This window comes from Pelophylax lessonae (genome assembly GCF_965119305.1).
Source record: "Pelophylax lessonae genome assembly, chromosome: 3".
Classification (NCBI taxonomy): Eukaryota; Metazoa; Chordata; class Amphibia; order Anura; family Ranidae; genus Pelophylax; species Pelophylax lessonae.
Window position 1 is genome coordinate 53059585 of NC_138770.1, and position 20150 is coordinate 53079734.

The window sequence follows — 20150 nt, forward strand, 5'->3', positions numbered from 1 at the left end:
TCATGTGCTACCTGACCATGTGATCATTGTTTTTGGTCATCACAGTGATATTGTAAATTGGGAACCCATCCTACCAGCTTACCATCGTAACTCCAGTGACAGCGCTGTGCTAGAGCAAAAAAAAAGCAGTAAATATATGTAGCTGCACAGAATGAGGCACGCCTCTCTATCTCGTCCAATCACAGAATGCATTGCATTCATTGAGAAAATGCAAAGCGTTCTCCTGAATGGCACCTATGCCAAGTGGCCGACCGCCTGTGTTCAGAATGCAGTAAGACGGCTGCTCAGAGTGAGATTTGGAAGCTAGTGGAGATTGCAGTAATAAAGATGCCTATACAGAAATTTTAAGCTTCTAGAGCAGCCTGTCACAAACCTTTTCAACACAGAGGAACCCTTGAAATAACTTTCCGATTTGCAGAACCCCTGCTATAAATGACTATATCTACACCTTATGACACATTAGTGGGATGGTCAGTGGGAAAAATGCTCCTTACTCTTGTCATCATTGGGAAGAATTATCCCATTACAGATAGTTAAAGAGGTTGTAAACTCGTTAAAAATTTTTTTTTTTCTTTTACAACCTGCAAGAGAAAGACATAATGAGCTAGTATGCATCGCATACTAGCTCATTATGAAATACTTACCTTAGAACGAGCCCCCGCCGTGCTGCTCTCTTACCTGTATGACGAGCGACATGTTCAGTCGCCCGTCTTCCGGGATCGCGGCATCCGGCCATCTGATTGGCCGGAGCCGCGGTGACGTCACTCCTGCGCACGCGCATGGGAGCCAACGGTCACGGCACAGGGCTCTGAAGGAACGGCACGATCAGCCGTTCCTTCAGAGCGCATGCGCCAGTGACGTCACTGGCTGCATTAAAGGTAAATATCTCCTAAACCGTACATGTTTAGGAGATATTTACAGTACCTATAGGTAAGCCTTATCATAGGCTTACCTATAGGTACAACTTCCTGAGGAGGGTTTACTTCCTCTTTAAAAAGATCAATGGAGTAATTGGGAACTTATCTGAGAGGCAGAAATTGCTCATTACTCAAGGAACCCCTGGCAACCTCTGGAGGAACCCTGGTTGGGAAACCCTGTTCTAGAGGGATCCCACAGGTATGGTTTATATTGCACGTAGTTACATTGGTCTAAGCCGCGATAATGTAACTATATATTAATATCCATACCTGGAATTCTTTACATTTCCAAGGCACATTATAAGAAATTACCAGGCCTCAAACAAAAGATAATCATTGCAAGCGCATTTGTTTGCTGCTATACATCATCATGTATTAAATCTAAGGTTTAATAACACTTTAACTATAGGAAGACTTGTGCTGTTGTCTGCAGATAAGACGGAAGATGATGCAGATCGAGAAGCGCAGCTCTTGGAGATGAGACTTACTCTGACCGAAGAGAGGAACTCCGTCCTCGTCCCTTCAGCTGGAAGTGGGATTCCTGGATCTCCAGCAAATTGGTGAGCACGGGGGGGGGGGGGGGGGGGGGTAATATGTTTTGGTACTGTTGTCTTATACTGCATCTGCAGTCTTCATCCTTCTGTCATGTTACCAGTTCTCTGACAGGCTAGTTTACATTTCTTTCAATATGACTTCCATGCAGTACCAGGACAGGTTCCATCAGTACCCAGGGCAAGGATGGGAAACTGAGCTCCCATCCCCCGCTCCTAATGCATGCTTTGTAGCATCCTGTGCCCCTTCTCTGCCCCCTTACTCTGACTACCCATCATTGGCATGGAGTGTGTACTGCACATGCATAGCCAATTGCTTGCTTTCTAACAGCTGGAAGGAAGTTGCGCATGCTAGGTGCATTTTTCATGTCAATTGTGAGCAGATGGGATGGAGCGGGCATGCTAAGCACAGTGTGACAGCAGTAGCTGTCAGAGCAGACATGGAGGTGCAGCCCACTGGTTGCTAGCCAGTTATCCACTTTTCTGAATGGTACGTGGAGTGAGGGGGCAACGCCCTGGGTGGCTCCCCCTCCTGCCTGCTTCTTCTTTTGCGATGTCATTCTTTTGTCTCTCTGCCTCAGCCAATCAGAGGAAGGTTTGTATTCATTCATAGTATACAAACAAAACCACAGCACTCAGCCAGACTAAATTTTTTTCTGTGAGTGGGACAGGAAGTTCTTGTCACACTGCTGAAACACAGCTCTATTCACTGTATGGAGCTGAGGGGGACTGGGCTAGGGGGAAATTGGCTTGGATGGTGTAAACTGTGTCTGAGCAGAGGCTGGGTCCATTCCCCACTGGAGACTCTCCTCCCCTGGCCAGCCCCGACCGAGCTTTCCCAGCCTTCCCCAACCGCTGGCCAGGTCGGGAACCCAGATTTGGCTGGTGAGTAGAGAGTACCTGGAGCGGAGCTTCAGCATGCAATGGGGTTAAGGAGGAGGCTGGGAAGAGGGAGAGTGGGAGGGGGGCCGAGTTGCTGCACCATGGGTCTTTGGTTTGCACTTGCCCCCTGTGCCAAAAGTTGCCAGTCAGCCACTGACTGAGGCTACATACAGTTAATACAGTGCACCCAGCAAGCGCACCTGTTGGTGTACTAAATAGTTCATTTGGGCCAGCTTAGCCCAAATTAACTATTTAAAGGACATTAATCATGGAGTTTGGCTTTCAGCACAATCCAATAAACGTTCCCAGTAGTCTGTTTGGTAAAATTTTTACCCCAGCACTTTCAGTTTAGAACTTTCAGTTCTGCTGGCTCCTGCTCTTAGTATTGCTTCCCTGAGCTTCCAGTCTGCATGGGGAAGTTTAACACGGGGAAGTGTTAACAGTTAAAAGCCTTGCTGTTCATCACTCCACGGTAAGACAAATTGTCTATGATGGAGAAAGTTCAGCACTGCTGCTACTCTCCCTAGGAGTGGCCGTCCTGTAAAGATGACTGCAAGAGCACAGCGCAGACTGCTCAATGAGGTGAAGAAGAATCCTAGAGTGTCCGCTAAAGACTTACAAAAGTCAATGGCAAATGCTTACATCCCTGTTAGCGAATCTACAATACGTAAAACACTAAACAAGAATTGATTTCATGGGAGGATACCACAGAGGAAGCCACTGCTGTCCAAACAAAACATTGCTGCACATTTACAGTTTGCACAAGAGCACCTGGATGTTCCACAGCAGTACTGGCAAAATATTCTGTGGACAGATGAAACCAAAGTTGAGTTGTTTGGAAGAAACCCACAACACTATGTGTGGCGAAAAAGAGACACAGCACACCAACATCAAAACCTCATCCCAACTGTGAATGTATGGTGGTGGGGGCATCATGGTTCGGGGCTGCTTTGCTGCGTCAGGGCCTGGACAGATTGCTATCATCGAAGGAAAAATGAATTCCCAGGTTTATCAAGACATTTTTCAGGAGAACTTAAGGCCATCTGCCTACCAGCTGAAGCTCAACAGAAGATGCGTGTTGCAACAGGACAATGACCCAAAGCATAGAAGTAATTCAACAGAATGGCTTAAACAGAAGAAAATACGCCTTCTGAAGTGGCCCAGTAGGAGTCCTGACCTCAACCCGATTGAGATGCTGTGGCATGACCTCAAGAAAGAGATTCACACCAGACATCCCAAGAATATTGCTGAACTGAAACAGTTCTGTAAAGAGGAATGGTCAAGAATTACTCCTGACCATTGTGCACATCTGATCTGCAACTACAGGAAACGTTTTGTTGAAGTTATTGCTGCCAAAGGAGGTTCAACTAATTATTAAATCCAAAGGTTCACATACTTTTTTCACCTGCACTGTGAATGTTTACATGGTGTGTTCAATAAAAACATGGCAGCATTTCATTCTTTGTTTGTTATTAGTTTAAGCAGACTGTGATTGTCTATTGTTGTGAGATGATGATCAGATCACATTTTATGACCAATTTGTGCAGATCCATATCATTCCAAAGGGTTCACATACTTTTTCTTGCAGCTGTATGTATTCAAATCTGCCTTGTAACCCTGAAGAAGGGCGAAGTTCTATGAGCTCTTTGAAATGCAATGGAAGTTCTGTCCTGTCATTTGTGAACCAATATTAAAAGTATGTAGACTTTCAAACTATTCGTTTGGCACTCTCATTAGACTTTTTTTTAACAAGACTTTTATACCCATATTTCTCTAAGGACAGAAACCAAGTTTTGAGTTTCCCAGTTGATTTTCCTGAGAGCATTGCATGAAGCTGCCCTGTATTGAACTCCAATGGCTGTTTTCTGTTCACCACCTTGTATACTGGACTGAGAAGCTGGTAGGATGATCAAGGGTTAGTGGTACCTTGTCACCCACTTTATGTTCCATCTGAAGTCCAGGTACCATTTAATAGCAGGATGGCAAAGTGTATAGGAGTCAGTGGTTCCGTGTCAACCCCTTTATGTTCAACCTGAGGTCCAGGTACCATTAAATAGCAAGAAGACAAAGTTTATAGGAGTCCGCGTTTCCACCTGTAGCCCTGTACCATTTATTAGCAAGGTGATCAAGTGTATTGGAGTCAATGGTTCCTTGTCGCCCCCTTTGTCTCTCCTGTGGCCCTCCTTACCATTTAATAGCATGGCGACAAAGTTTATAGGAGTCAGTGGCGACAAAGTTTATAAAGGAGTCTTATTACCCTATTTATGTTCCACCTGAAGCCCCAATACCATTTATTTGCAGGGTGACAAAGTATACAGGTGTCAGTAGTTCCTTAGTCCCCCTCTTTATGTTCCACCTGTGGCCCTGGTACCATTTTTAATAGCAAGGTGACAAAGTGTATTGGAGCCAATGGTTTCTTGTCACCCCTTTTTTTTTTTTTTTAATGAATCTTTATTTAGTGTACAAGAGAACAGACAAAAATGAGACATCAACAACAAAATTACAGGGTAAGGGAGGCAGCCCAACTTTGCCTCGCCTTAGGGGGCAGAAAAGTGCAATACAGTACAGAACATATGTGGAAAACAGTAGTGTGCGTCAACATACCATAGTGCAAACCATCATGCAGCAGAACAGATAAGAGGGCGGCCTGCCGGGCATTACGCGTCCTGGTCAGCCACAGATGTCCGTGGGTCCCAGGGGGTGCAATAGCAATCCCGAGGGAGCCCCAGGCTGAAGCATACCGCGGGGGGCATCAGCCTCCATCAAACCGCCCCCAGTGCGACGACTCTTGTCACCCCTTTTATGTCCCACTTGTGGTCCTGATATCATTTTTAATAGCAGAGTGACAGATTTAATGGTTCCTCCTTATTCTTTTTATGTTCTACTTGTGGCCCTTGTACCATTTATTAACGGGTGAAAATATGTATTGGAGCGCATAGTTCCTTGTCACCCTTTATGTCGCACCTGTGGCCAAATAACATTTATTAGCAGAATGACAAAGTATATTGGGAGTATGTGGTTCCTTATTACCCTTTTAATGTTCCAACTGAAGCCCAGTACTATTTAATAGCAGGATGACAAAGTGTAAAAGAGTCAGTGGTTCCTTGTCATCCCCTTTATGTTCCAATTGTGGCCCCGTACCATTTGATAGCAGTGTGTGAGAGAGTATAGGGGGACAGTGGTTCCTTATTAACATCCTTGTCCAACTTGTGGCCCCAGTACTTTTAAATAGCAAGGTGAGAAAGTGTATTGGAGCTAATGGTTCCTTGTCACCCTCTGTATGTCCCACCTGTGGCCCCGACACTATTTAATAGCAGGAATCAGTGGTTCCTTATTACCCTTTTTATGTTTCACCTGTTTCACAAAGATTTTTTTAGTTTTTTTGAAGTTTTTTAAAACAAAATATGAAGAAGCACAATAATGCCATAGAAAACAGCATTGTATAGAGAGGTAGTACCTTTTAAGAAATATACCAGAGTATACTAATGTGGGATGTATGCAGAAAATAGGCATCGTAAGTTGTAACATGCTGAAGGTTCCATGACTAGCACGAAATTGAAAGGAACAGATGATGCCAATAAGGAATGCTCCATGGTATCAAGTGCAGGCATCTCTTCAAGAGTGGGGATGGGGGAAGTGCTAAATGGTCCGTGACAGAGGCATTAAAATGGGAAGCAGGAAGCGGAGAAAAGCAAGAGTTGTCAAAGAGAATCAAAGGAAGCGAGGGAAATAGACGATGGGGGAGAGAGAAGTTTCTTGCCTGGGGTAGGCAGAGAGAACCGGGAAGAAGGGGGAAGAGAGGGGAGGTAGTGTAAGTGGTTCCACATGGGCCAGCGGTTTGAGGGCTAAAGGGCTACTGTGAGAGTAGGGTTCAGCATATTTTCAGGTCAGTGTTATAAGATATCCAGAGGTCCCAAACTTTCAGGAATTTGGCATGGGAGTCTTCGAGAAAGGAAATGATCTTCTCGTGGAGCATGGTCCCCATTAACCTTTGTTGGACCCTGGCAAAATCGAGGAACTTTTTTTTTTTTTTTTTTTTTTTTTTTTTTTTTAGGCCCTGGCTAACTTTTGCCGAGCCACCAGGAGCACAAATCCCACCAGCTTTCTCTGATGTGTCTTGAGGGTCAGGATCAGTTTGTGTAATAGGGTCTCCGCCTGAAGCCTGGTATCATTTAATAGCAGGGTGACAAAGTGTATAGGAGTCAATGGTACCTTATTACCCTCTTTATTTTTCGCCTGAAGGCCCAGTACCATTTGAAAGGAGAGTGACAAAAAGGTGTATAGGAGCCAGTGGTACCTTATTACCCTCTTTATGTTCTGCCTGAAGCCCCCATACCATTTATTAAGGATTGTGTTAAAGTGTATAGGAGTCAGTGGTACCTTATTGCCCTCTTTATGTTCCACCTGATGCCCTGGTACCATTAAATAGTAGGAGGGTTGAAAAGTGTATAGGAGTCAGTGGTATCTTTTTACCTATGTTTGCCTGAAGCCCCGTACCATTTACTAGGTGGGTGACAATGTGTATAGGAGTCAGTGGTACCTTATTACCCTCTTTATGTTCCACCTGAAGCTCTGATACCATTTGATAGGAAGGTGACAAAGTGTATAGGAGTCAGTGGTACCTTATTACCCTCTTTATGTTCCACCTGAACCCCCAATACCACTTGATTGGAAGGTGACAAAGTGTATAGGAGTCAGTGGTACCTTATTGCCCTCTTTATGTTTCACCTGATGCCCTGGTACCATTAAACAGTAAGAGGGTTGAAAAGTGTATAGGAGTCAGTGGTATCTTTTTACTTATGTTTGCCGAAGCCCCGTACCATTTACTAGGTGGGTGACAATGCGTATAGGAGTCAGTGGTACCTTATTACCCTCCTTATGTTCTGCCTGAAGCCCCAGTACCATTTAATAGCAGGGTGACAATATATAGGAGTCAGTGGTACCTTATTAACTACTGTAAAGGGGCGCAAAACCAATATATCTGTAGTGATCAATACAAAATTTGTGTGAAAAAATAATGTTAACTCATTAAACCATAATAAACCATGTGCATCAAAAAAGGATAAAATAGCAGTCTTATAACAACATATAATTCACGTTCAAAGATCTTCAAAGAAAAATATATAAAAGTCCAAATGTGAAATCTTGCAAATATTAAAAGTCCACATGTAAGAATCCCAAACCACCTCACAGACAAGTGTTAATTCCGTTACCAAACAGTAATGATCTCCAGATGATAAGAGATCAACAGCGCAGAAAACATCCAATTGGGGGGCCACCACTCAGGATACCACTGACTCCATCGCTTCCTCAGTCCTTCACTGGTTATCCAAAACCAACACCTGTACAGCTGTGACCAGAAGTTTTGAGAATGACACAAATTATAAATTTTTACAAGTCTGCTGCTTCAGTGTTTTTAGATCTTTTTGCCAGATAATACAATGGTATGCCGAAGTATAATTACAAGTATTTAATAGGTGTCAGACTTTTTTTGACCATTACATTTAAGTTTTCGCAAAAAGTCAATATTTGCAGTGTTGACCCTTCTTTTTCAAGACCTCTGCAATTTCGCCCTGGCACGCGGTCAATCAACTTCTGGGCCACATCCTGACTGGTGGAAGCCCATTCTTGCATAATCAATGCTTGGTGTTTGTCAGAATTTGTGGAGGTTTTTTTGTAGACTCACCTCTTGAGGATTGAGGATTGACCACAAGTTCTCAATGGGATTAAGGTCTGGGGTGTTTCCTGGCCAAATACCCAACATTTTTGATGTTTTGTTCCCCAAGCCACTTAGTTATCATTTTTGCCATATGGTAAGGTGCTCCATCATGCTGGAAAAGGCATTGTTCCTCACCAAACTGTTCTTGGATGGTTGGGAGAAGTTGCTCTTGGAGGATTTTTTTGTACCATTTTTTATTTATTGGTTGTGTTCTTAGGCAAAATTGTGAGTGAGCCCACTCCCTTGGCTGAGAAGCAATCCCACACATAAATGGTCTCAGGATGCTTTACTGTTGGCAGGACTGATGGTCGCACTCACCTTTTCTTCTCTGGACAAGGTTTTTTCTGGATGCCCCAAACAATTGGAAAGGGGATTCATCAGAGTAAACTACTTTACACCAGTCCTTAGCAGTCCAATCCCTATATCTTTTGCAGAAGATCAGTCTGATCCAGCTTGAAGGAGCAGCACGCTGTAGAGTTACTGTCTTCACGGCGCATGTTCCTAAACGCGTCGCGAATGGATGATGTCACTGGCGCAGGATTTGCGGTCCACGCTGCGTTCCAGCCCTTTTTTCTGTCCAGTCTCCATCTTTCCTCCTCGAATCCCAGGAAATATTTAAACAGGGGGGAGACGGTTGCTGCACCAGCTAAAGGCCCTAAAGGCCCCATGTCCCACTGCACAGGACGCCGTGGAGGGACTCCTCATCAATTGACCAAGGCTTTCCATACTCATGTAAAATGTGAGTTTTTATCAAGCTTGCTATTTGTTATTAAAAAGTGTTTTTACAGTCTGCATTTAGATGTGCCTCTGTATTTGTTTTTAGAAGATCAGTCTGTCCCGGGTGTTTTTTCTTCAGAGAAGTGGCTCCTTTGCTGCCCTTCTTGACACCAGACCATCCACCAAATGTCTTCTCTTCACTGTGAGTGCAGATGCCCTCACACCTGCCTGCTGCCATTCCTGAGCAAGCTCTGCACTGGTGGCACCCCAATCCCACAGCTGAATCAACTGTAGGAGAGGGTTCTCGGCCTTTTGGCTAAGATCAAGTGTAGTATCTGTTCTTATCAGTTGGTATGGAACCTGATGGTTAGCATCGGTGGGGGCCGAAATGAACCAGGGCGCTCCGGAACAACCGGGGGACTGGGAAGTAAGCCACATCAGAGAAAGCCGGATGGGTCCATTGCCTTCTGATTTGAATGGGTCCGATCCTATCAGTTTGAAGGGAGCAAGAAAGCTGGGAAAGGACGGTTAGTATTGCTCCTGGATGTAATTGGTGAGGAATGTGGATGGCGGTGGGCGGGCCTTTCCTCCTGGGTTGAATCTGGCCTTGCAAAAGGCTTGTCCCCAGTTGTAGGCAGGCTCTCCCTAAGCTGTACATGTTCCAAACCTCCTGGTAGGCAAGGGCTACATTTGGTCTGGCCAGGGGCCGAGACCGGAAAAGCCCGTAGTGTATGTGCCTCTGGGGTGGCAGCCCAGGGGTGCCTTAATTCTCACTGGTGAGGGGCAGCTCGCCTTGAGTTTTTCGGCACCTTGGTCACTGCACCACACACTTTTTCTGCACCTGCCTCTTGGGACAGGCCTTTTGGCTTAGACCAGGGGAATTTTTTATTCCGGCCGAAAGGCCTGCCTTTGTACTTCACATCGGCACCTAGCACTTTCTCCACTTCCCTTCCCCCACCTTTTTGTTTGTGTGTGTTTTATTTGGCGTGTGTCACTTCACTATCACTCTTCTTTTCCTGCACGACAAGTACGGTGTGGGTCTTCGGGCCTACCTTGAACGTCTTGGGAGGGGGTGGACATGGCCTTTTGGCTTAGTTCGCCCTCTCTCATGGGGTCTCCCTTCGGGGGAGCCCCACCTAGTACTTGGGGAGGGCTGTTTCGGCAGTCCCCCTAGAGAACGGGGTTTGCCAGGTCTCGGCCAGGCAAACCATTTGGAAGTACCTCAGTCCCTGTCAGGAGTCTTGCGCCCCGGGGGATCAAGGTCAGGGTCCAACCTCTTCGGAGGCCAGACCATTTCGCACACCCTGTGCAGTTTTTGTGTTTCTCACGTTTGCGTGTGTGCACTTTTTATGCACCTGGTGTAAGTCTTTTGAGTGTGTTCACACACCACGGGCTTAAAAAAAAAAAAAAGAGGGTTCTGGCGCTTGCTGGACTTTCTTGGGCGCCCTGAAGCCGCCTTCACAAATGCAGTGGAAATGTTTTTTTTTTTTTTTTGGGATTAAGTTAATTTTCACGGCAAAGAAGGACTTTACAAATAATTGCAGATCATTTGATCACTGTTCATAACATTCTGGCGTATATTGGCAAATTGGCATCATAACAACTGAAGCAGCCGGCTTTGTGAAAATCTAATATTTGTGCCATTCTCAAAACTTTTGGCCACGGCTATATGCTAAATATGCACATGATTTATTAAAAGTAGATATACTCACAAATGTTAGAGAAACACAAGCAAAACACACTACACCAGGGATCAACATCGGGTGTACTACACATGGGCGTCCGCAGTTAGGGGCAAGGGGGGGGGCAAATTCCCCCCCCCCTGGAATCTCAACTTCCCCTTTAAAGTGGTTTATACCACCCTGTATGGTCTGTTTAATATTCCTGTGTGCCCCTGTGTCTGTCTATGTTTTTTAAAAAAATAAGGCGTTTTTTACCAGTTTTCAGAGCGCCGAGCACCGCCCACGTGACCCGTAGGCTCTCTCCGCTTGACAGCTGCCTGCAGCGGGTGAGGCCGAGGATTCCTCGCTGTCAGTGGGGAGTAGAAGAGGAGGGGAAGGGAAGAGGAGGGAAGAAGCGGTGGGCGAGTGGTGATTGGCGCTCTGAAAACTGGTAAAGAACGGCTTATTTTTAAAAAACACATACAGGGGCACACAGGATTATTAAACAGACTGTAGACAGGATATGAAACTTTAAATGAAACTACAGCAGCAGGAGGGGCACTGACAGAGGAGCAGACAGGCAGGGAGGGAGGGGGGAGAGAGGACAGAGGAGGATAGGAGGGCTGTGGATGACGGAGGCACATAAACTGACCACGGCTCAGCAGCCATGGTATAGCGTGGTCAGTTTACAGAGGAGAGGACATAGCCAGGCAGAATCAGTCAGGTATTTTAGGAGATATGGGGGGCCAAATTACACAGCACAAGCACTGTGCTGTATAACATGCTTTAAGGGAACACAATACATTTTTTTTTTTCTTAGGTTAACAAATGCTTTAAAAATATATGCTGCTGTTTGCCCTTTAAAAATAAATACTTGAAATAAGTATAATGACTAAGCCCCTCCCCTTCATGACATTGTTAAAAAGGGGCGGAACATGGGTGACCTTAAAATGATGCCCCCCCCTTAAAAAAGTTCTGCGGACGCCCTTGGTACTACATATGCCACTGGCCTTACCCTATGCGCGTTTTGTCTGATGCAAAGGACATCTTCAGGGGTACCTTATTACTCTCTTTATGTTCTGCCTGAAGTCCCGGTACAATTTCATAGTAGGGTGGCAAAGTGTTTAGGAGGTAGTGGTACCTTGTCACCTCATTTATGCTCCTCCTGTGGCCCCTGTACCATTTAATAGCAGGGTGGCCGTCTATCGGAGTTGATGGTCCACCTCACCCCTTCATGTTCCACCTGAAGCCCGGTACCATTTCATAACGGAGGGACAAAGTGTTTATATAATATAAGCATCAGTCAGCATTTTGTTCGTGGCTTTGGCTGCATCAAGACATCAGCTGGCTACCGGAGGGGAGGCTGCGATCTCAATCCTAAAATATTTCACACTTGATCAAAGTAATTCTGACCTTGTCCCGGAGATAAATCACATTTAAGTAGCCGTGCACTTAGGGTGCTCCTGTGTTAATTATCCAGCTCGCTCACTTAAAAGGAAGCGGCGATAAAACAGCAGCCCTCGTTTACGTTTGCCACCAGCATTAAACGCCTGGTTCCTTCCAGCCAGCCGGCAGCTCCGTGCAATTTTCCAGGCATTAAGAAACGGCAAATTAAAACCACAGCGAAACCCCGGCATTAATTATACATGAAAGGACAGAGGAGGTGAGTAATGCTACGCACAATTTAATAGTAATAAACCAGCCGTCGCTGACATCCCGAATCAATTAGCAGGATATAATAATTACAAGGGGGAAAGATGTTGAAGAAGCAATCGTTTTCTTCTGGCCGGGCAAGCCTCGCAGTGTAGACCAGGGAGCGCGTAAAGGCAATTTGTATCCTTTTTAAAAGATTGTTTTTTACGCAAATGTGAATGAAATGAAATCACATTTCCAACCAAACCGCTACATACATAAATGAAAAAAATATATATTTATATACTGTGTGTGCGTGTGTGTATATATATATATATATATATATATATATATATATATATATATATATATATATAACCAAGCATTGGGACGCCTGCCTTTACACACACATGAACTTAGTCCGTAGGGTTCAATATTGAGTTGGCCCACCCTTTGCAGCTATAACAGCTTCAACTCTTCTGGGAAGGCTGTCCACAAGGTTTAGGAGTGTGTCTATGAGAATGTTTGACCATTCTTCCGGAAGCGCATTTGTGAGTTCAGGAACTGTTGTGGATGAGAAGGCCTGGCTTTCAGTCTCTGCTCTGTCCAGGCCATTCAAGTTCTTCCAAACTCGCTCATTCATGTCTTTATGGACCTTGCTTTGTGCACTGTTCCAAATAATTTGGTGGAGGGGGGATTATGGTGTGGTGTTGTTTTTCAGGGGTTTGGCCCCTTAATTCAAGTGAAGGGAACTCTTAAGGCGTTAGCATACCAAGACATTTTGGACAATTTCATGTTCCCAACTTTGTGGGAACAGTTTGGGGATGGCCCCTTCCTGTTCCAACATGACTGCGCACCAGTGCACAGAGCAAGGTCCATAAAGATATGGATGAGCGAGTTTGGGGTGGAGGAACTTGACTGCCCTGCACAACTTGGCCTGCACTTTTGAGTCCTGACCTTATCCTGATAGAACACCATTGGGATGGATTAGAGTGGAGACTGAGTCGGGCCTTGTTGTCCAACATTAGTGCCTGACCTCACAAATGCCCTTCTGGAAGAATGGTCAAACATTCCCATAGACCCACTCCTAAACCTTGTGGCCAGCTGTTAGAGCTGCAAAGGGTGGGCCAAGTCAATACTGAACCCTACTGACTAAGACTGGGGTGCAGGCGTTCCAAAACTTTAGGTAATTGTGTATGTATGTATTTGTGTGTGTAAGAGCCCTAACCTGTCGAGGTATGGACTCCACTAGACCTCTGTAGGTATGCTGTGGTATCTGCCACCTAGCTATCATTAGCAGATTCTTTAAGTCCTGTAAATTACGAGGTGGGGCCTCCATGGATCAGACTTTTTTCCAGCACATCCCACAGATGCTTGATTGGATTGATATTTGGCTAATTTGGAGGTCAATACCTCAAAGACATCATCTTCCATTGTTCCGTGGTCCAGTCCTAATGCTCACATGCCCATTGTGGGTGCTTTTGGCATTGGACATGGATCAGTATGGGCACCCTGACCAGTCTGTGGCTATGCAGTCCCATACACAACAAACTGTGATGCTCTGTTTGTTCTGACACCTTTCTATCAGAACCAACATTGACTTTTTCAGCAATTTGAGCTACGGTAGCTCTTCTATTGGATCGAAGTACATAGGCTCGCAAAATGCATCAATGAGCCTTGGCCGCCTATGACTCTGTCGCCGGTTTTCCTTCCTTGGACCATGTTTGGCCGGTCCTGACCACTGCAGACTTGAAACATCCTACAAGAGCTACAGTTTTGGAGTTGCTCCAACCCAGTCATCTAGCCCAGTGGACTCCAAACTGCGGGCTGGATGCGGCCCTTTGCTTGCCTTTAGCCCGCCCTTGTGGGACTATTTTTCTCACCGGTATTAGACACTATTCATCCAACTGACATCAACAATGAGGCACTATTTTTTCCACTGACCGCAACAGTGGGACATAATTCCTCCCACTTACACCAAGAATGGGGCACTTTTCAGCCTACTAATACCAGTGATAGGGTACTGTTCCTCCCACTGACACCAATGATGGGGCACTATTCCTCCCACCAATATCAATTATGGGACTCCTATTTCTCCTTCTGGCCACAGGTGATATGCAATTTTTCTTTTACTCCCACCGATCACCAAACCTGAAGCATTATTTACATAACTATATGGCTTTATTTCTATGTTTGACTCTGGAGCATTTTCTACTCCCGATGGCCACAGTCCGGCCCCCTAATGGCTAAAGGCCAGTTAACTGGCCCTTTGTTTAGAAAGTTTGGAGAGCCCTTGTCTAGCCATTGCAATTTTGCCCTTGTCACAATTGCTCAAATCCTTACGCATGCCCAAAAATCCATGTGTATACTTACAAAAAGAGGATCAAGCCAACTTTACAATTTCAAGCAATACCATGCTCTTCCTCAAGCTATAGATGTCATTCAAATTGATTTTTCTCTATCGTTCTTTGACGGACGCAGGTCTCTCTGATTCATATCAGTAGGGTAATACTGCCCACTATAGGAGTAGGACACTAAGCAGAAAAAAGTTCTTGCTACGCCTATGGGCAGTCCCGGAGGGTACACTCCCTCTCTTCCTGCATAGGATGTCAGTCAGGTATTGCCTTTCCCTGTTTCAGCGCTTTCTACTTGGGCGCCTAGTGCTTCCTGGGCTTTTTGCCATACAGGCATCTGTGGTTCAGGTTGCAAGACGATTACCTGGTCATTTGTTCACACCTTTGCCACGTTTTATAAGGTGGATGTGCTGGCATCTGCAGATGCCTCTTTTCGGCCGCAATGTTTTCTCTTACGTCCTCTGACAGTCGCCGCCCACTCATACAGTCTTCACTTATGGGTATTTTCCTTATCCATAGGTGTAAACTAGGCAAAAGTTTTTTGTTAAAATCATACATAAAAGCATTTGCATGTACACACCCACAGGGGGCTGTCACTCTGGACCATACCCTCATGCTAGCAGCATTCTCAACTCAGTTTGTCTTTTGCCTAGCTAAGGGGTAGACAGGCTTTCCCTTGCTGGGGCTGAGGTCTCAGCCTCTCTACTTTTCTTATTTCATTTTATTTCTGAAAAAGTGTTTTTTCTCTTTCTCATGATAGAATGTTATTTGTTCCTGCGCTTAGTTAGTCCGATCAGAAGACTACAGCGTTTTTGCGGAGCTGGGAATCGGACTGGTTGTCCTGGTATTTCAGGACAGAGAACCTTACGGAATCCCAGCCTGCCATCGAGCGTTTAGCAGGCTATGCGTACACCCAGGCCGAGCAAAGGAGCTGTCCCTGTCCTCAGGGACACTGCCCACGAATGTGGCTACTTCGCTAGGATGACTCTACTGCGGTACGCCGCGTGTAGTTAGCGTCCTGTTTTGCTGACGGTACCCCCACCACCTGGGGTGGGAGGCTTCCCGTCTCACGGCGGCACCCACGCTATCGCTGGTCAGTGAGTAACCCCTCTATGTGGGGGGTGTCTGTGGGGCCTCTGTGTTGGGGATGACAGTCTGTCTGTGATGTCTGTATTATTCCCCTCATGTCTGTCAGTGTCCTTCCCGGTCTCTCCTCTGTCCCTGTGGGCACTATTGCGGTTCTGCCGCGCTGTGGGGGGGGGGGTCGCGGGGGGTCCCTCTCCCCGATGAGTGCCTTTTGTGTGCTTTGTGGGGGTGTCAGACATGTGCGGGCGGCCCGCTGCAAAAAATTGCGGGGCCTCCATTTTTTAGTGTGGGCGCGTTAAATGTTTTTTGCTGGTTGCTGTTTGGAGGGCTTTTGGCCTTCCTTGAGGGTGTTTACTGTTTGTTTTCAGGTGGGCCTCATCTTTTGTTCTGATAAGTCCCATGTTGCCTGATCGTCTATGTTTGGCATTGGGGACTTGTTCTTTTCTGCTCTTCCCACCCCTCATTTTATGGCACTGCTTTGGGACGTCTCTACTGATATGAATCAGAGAGACCTGTGTCCGTCAATGAACGATAGAGAAAACTTGGTTTTTGACTTACCGTAAAATCCTTTTCTCTTAAGTTCATGACAGACGCAGTACCCGCCCCTCTATTTTGAGTTGGGTTGGTGTTACTTTCTCACACTGCTTTGATACAAAACTGACATCCTATGCAGGAAGAGAGGGGGTGTACCCCCTGGGGCTGCCCATAGGCGTAGCCAGAACTTTTTTCTGCCTAGTGTCCTACTCCTGTAGGGGGCAGTATTACCCTACTGATATGAATCAGAGAGACCTGCGTCTGTCAATGAACTTAAGAGAAAACGATTTTACGGTAAGTCAAAAATACCGTTTTTTACACCTGGGAAGCTGACTTGTGAATATTTTCAAACTAGAATTCAGTTTCACTTGCATTATTTTATTTGTCATTGCAGGACACCAGTTTCTGGAATGGAGACTCATATCCCTGTTATATTCCTGGATCTTAATGGTAGGTAATTTTTGGAGTTTTTTTTTTCTTCAAAATTCATTTAAAAGAAATATAAAGGCATACCATAAACCAACAATAGGTATGACAAAATAACAGGTACAGCGATCCAATAACAGAGTACAGATAGTTCAAACAACATATCCAAAACTAAGTATATAGCACTAACTCGTCTGCAGAACACATCATGGAGAGAATGTAGACCCTCAGTGAAGCCAGCGGCGAAACGTTTTATAGCTGAAGAGAGTACGGGAAGACTGTAGGACATAGTCAGGGAGACCCCCCCCCCCCACCGGCATCTATCTCATGGCCGGCCGGATACCGGGAAAGGGAGGCATACCCCAAGTGTCCCAGAATGCCGCGGCAGTCAATTTTTGGAGTTTTTAATGCCTTCCATAATATATTATTACATTCTGTTGTTTCGTTTTTACATATTTGGTAAAGCTGCCAAAAGAGAGTGAACACATTGGGCCACCATTTCAGTTCCAGCTCAAAGGCTTTGAAAACCCCTCAATTTTGGCTTACTGAAACTAAACGCACGACTACACAAGCCATGGCACTTGAAAAGAACTGAAGACACCTTAGCAGATAGAACCATCAAAAACACTAGAGTATGACAACCTTGAGTTGATAAATACCTACTATCAGGCTTTGACAGCATCTTCCTGGAACACATGTCAAATACAAGGCCCAGGGTCCAAATCCGGCCTGCCAGGCCATTTCATGTTGCCCTCGCAAATCTCCTACAGCTGTGGCAACCCCTCATCTTTTCCCCCACCTTGTCTCAACAGAGAGGAGGACCCAACTCCTCCTACAATTCCTGCACCTCTCTGTATAGCCCCAGCACCCCCCTCATCTCCACCTCCCCTGCCTTCGGCAGCTGACTCCAGCCCTCCTCTGTGGTCCTCCTCCAGGCCCTTTACTTTCTGCTTGTCAGCTCCTTCCCGGCAGCAGCGTGTAAGAGGGGTGCACTGTGATGTAAAGGGGGGTGGTGGACTCTTGACTTTTGATGGTGTGAGGGCTCATAATATCTGATGTAAGGGGGGGGGGGGTGCTCTGGACATGTGCTTACAATTTTTTATAATATGACAGTTGAAAAGGAGTGTTACACACCGCTGATATCATCCACAATAAACTTTATATGAGACCATTCAGACCTAACGTTCTGCCATGGGGCTCTGTCTGGGCAGTCTCCAAGTTTCTTGCGGCTTACGACCCTCCTTTGCAGACTTGCATCATGTGCTACAGGAGTGTGAGTGGGCTCTGTGCCAGTCTGCACCTGTTCTTCACAGATTAAAGCGGAGTTCCACTCAAAAGTGGAACTTCTGCTTTAGGTGGTCCCAACCCCCTGACATGCCACATTTGGCATGTCATTTTTTTCTGGGGGGGGGGGGGGGAGTGGGTACCTAGTTTTGACAGGTACCTGCCCCCAGTTCCGCTCGGGCCACCTAGGTGGCTCGGGCAGCAGTTCTATCCCCTCCCTGCAATCTTCTGGGACATGTCACAGAAGATTGCCTGGCATGTCCCAGAAGATTGCCTGGCCAGTCACGATGCGCAGTGCGCACCTGGCTGTGAAGCTGCAAGCTGTCAAAGCCGGGTGCCCACACTAGAGATGCCGGCACCGCAGGGAGAAGGAGGAGAGAACCGAGGCTCCCACCGGCCGCATCGCTGGACTGTGGGACAGGTGAGTATGTGTTTATTAAAAGTCACAGCTACACTTTTTGTCGCTGCTGACTTTTAATAAGCACAAAAGCCAGTGGAACTCCGCTTTAAGTCTTATGTAATTACTAAAACCAGTAATAATAATCAAATGCAGAGGCGATTATTTAATGGTAAAGAGTAGATATATTTATATAGTCTTTCCGATACAAGCGGTCCTTTGAGGGCAACCATAATGATGTGGAAATTGAGTTTGACACCCTTGTCCTGAAACCATCATCACCCACTCCTCCTTGCTGGAACATAGTTTTAGAACTCCATGAGGAGTTGAATTTTATGCCGTGGACCCCCAACACTCCTCTTCTTTTACACCGACTAATGCCCTCCCAGCCATTGTTTACTCCCTTTGTTCCTCCCCTACCTGGTCCTTAACTGGGGTAAAAACTTAGAGTCGGTGAAGTTTGAAAAAAATGCACACACAATGCCCTGTGTTTGCCCAGAGTTTGCAGAACCAAAATAGCATTCCTAGAGTTTGAAGAACCAAGGCAGCATTTGTAGCCTTTGTATTTCTGTCCTCATAAATTCTTTGTAAAATTGGTAAGGGATTGTGTTCATCCACGTGCATTCAGCATTCTGCAGAATGCTCATACACTCATGCCCCTCCCCATCCCGGCAGGCATACTAAACATGGGGTTCATTAAATTGTGTATTGCTTGCGGAAGGTTTACTCCATCCTAGTTGATGACTTCCACATGTCGGCAGGCCACAGGCTTTGCATAAGTGTTTGTGTACACACGCCATAAATCTTTTTTTTTTTCTTTTTTTAGCAATTTTGATAAACTCTGAGGCTGCTAATTGTTTCTGTTACCCAGACATCCCAAACCAATTAACATGTGCTGCTTTAACGTGAACCTGTACTTTGCAGATTCACTGTGAGCCCCAGCAGTTTATTTTTCTTTCACTCCCCTGCTACTCAGTTCAATGCTGAGAGGGAAGAGAAGAATCCCTTTGAAATCCCTATAAAAGACAATTGCCATGTATGGGGTTTCAAGTAAGCATTTACATTTTGTTTGCAATTTTTTTAAGTTGGTAATGCGAGTCCCTTTAAAGGTATTGAGAAGCCAGCAAGACCCCCTGTATTTGTGCCTGGCTCCACCATTGCCAGCTATGACATGCTGAGGAGGGGGAGTGGACATATAAGTCCCTATTTTGTAGACTTTTTTTATATGTACATAACTGTTAGATGTAATAGTACAGTACAGTGGCAATACACCTGAAGGAATCTTCAGGGATTGGGTTCTATAGCGATAGACCACAGCACTGGACCTGTGTAGCATACTACTGCTAACGCCTCACAAGGTGAGCACCCAGTGCAGGATCTGGTGCCCATAGCAACATTACAGGGTGTGTGACCAGGTAGGGCTCCCATGGTTTTACCCAAGTTGCACCAATCCGAATACACGGCTTCTGACAGTGAGAGTTGAATTGGAAGATAAAACAATTAAGAAATAAGTTGCTTTCTCTGAAGGAGAAGATGTCCATCACCTAGAGACAATAGCAAAAACTGAGAAGAGAACTCACAGAGAAAGGGTTAGGTTACAGGCTTTCCCTGCAGCAATGTGACCAGATGGGGCTCCATTGGTTTTACCCAGGTTGCACCAATCCGAATACACGGCTAAAGTAGAATTGGAAGATAAAAAAAATAAAGAATTAGGTTGCTTTCTCTGGGAAGGAGAAGATGTCCATCACCTAGAGACAATAGCAAAAACTGAGAACTCACAGAGAAAGGGTTAGGGTATAAGCGAGGTTCCCCAAGGTGGTGCGTCCTCAAAAGCTTGCTACTGTCCAGTCATGTGAAGGTACAAGCCTATAGCCCATGGTGTTTGAATAGGTTGCCTGTGCCCTGTACTGTACTCTAAAGGGCACCCTTTTTCAACCAATGCCTAAAAATTTACAAAAAATTGTATACAAGCCAGCAGGTGGATTAAGCC

General features: G+C 45.7%; 1 protein-coding gene across 3 annotated transcripts in view; it reads left to right on the forward strand.

Annotated features, from left to right (window-relative positions):
- KIF13B (kinesin family member 13B) overlaps positions 1-20150 on the forward strand; it is a 518118-nt gene that overhangs the window by 354154 nt on the left and 143814 nt on the right. For all 3 annotated transcript variants that reach the window (XM_082248971.1, XM_082248973.1, XM_082248972.1), the window contains 2 exons: positions 1351-1477; positions 16448-16503. In XM_082248971.1, coding sequence (XP_082105097.1) covers positions 1351-1477; positions 16448-16503 — 183 coding nt within the window. The remainder of the gene's footprint in view (positions 1-1350; positions 1478-16447; positions 16504-20150) is intronic.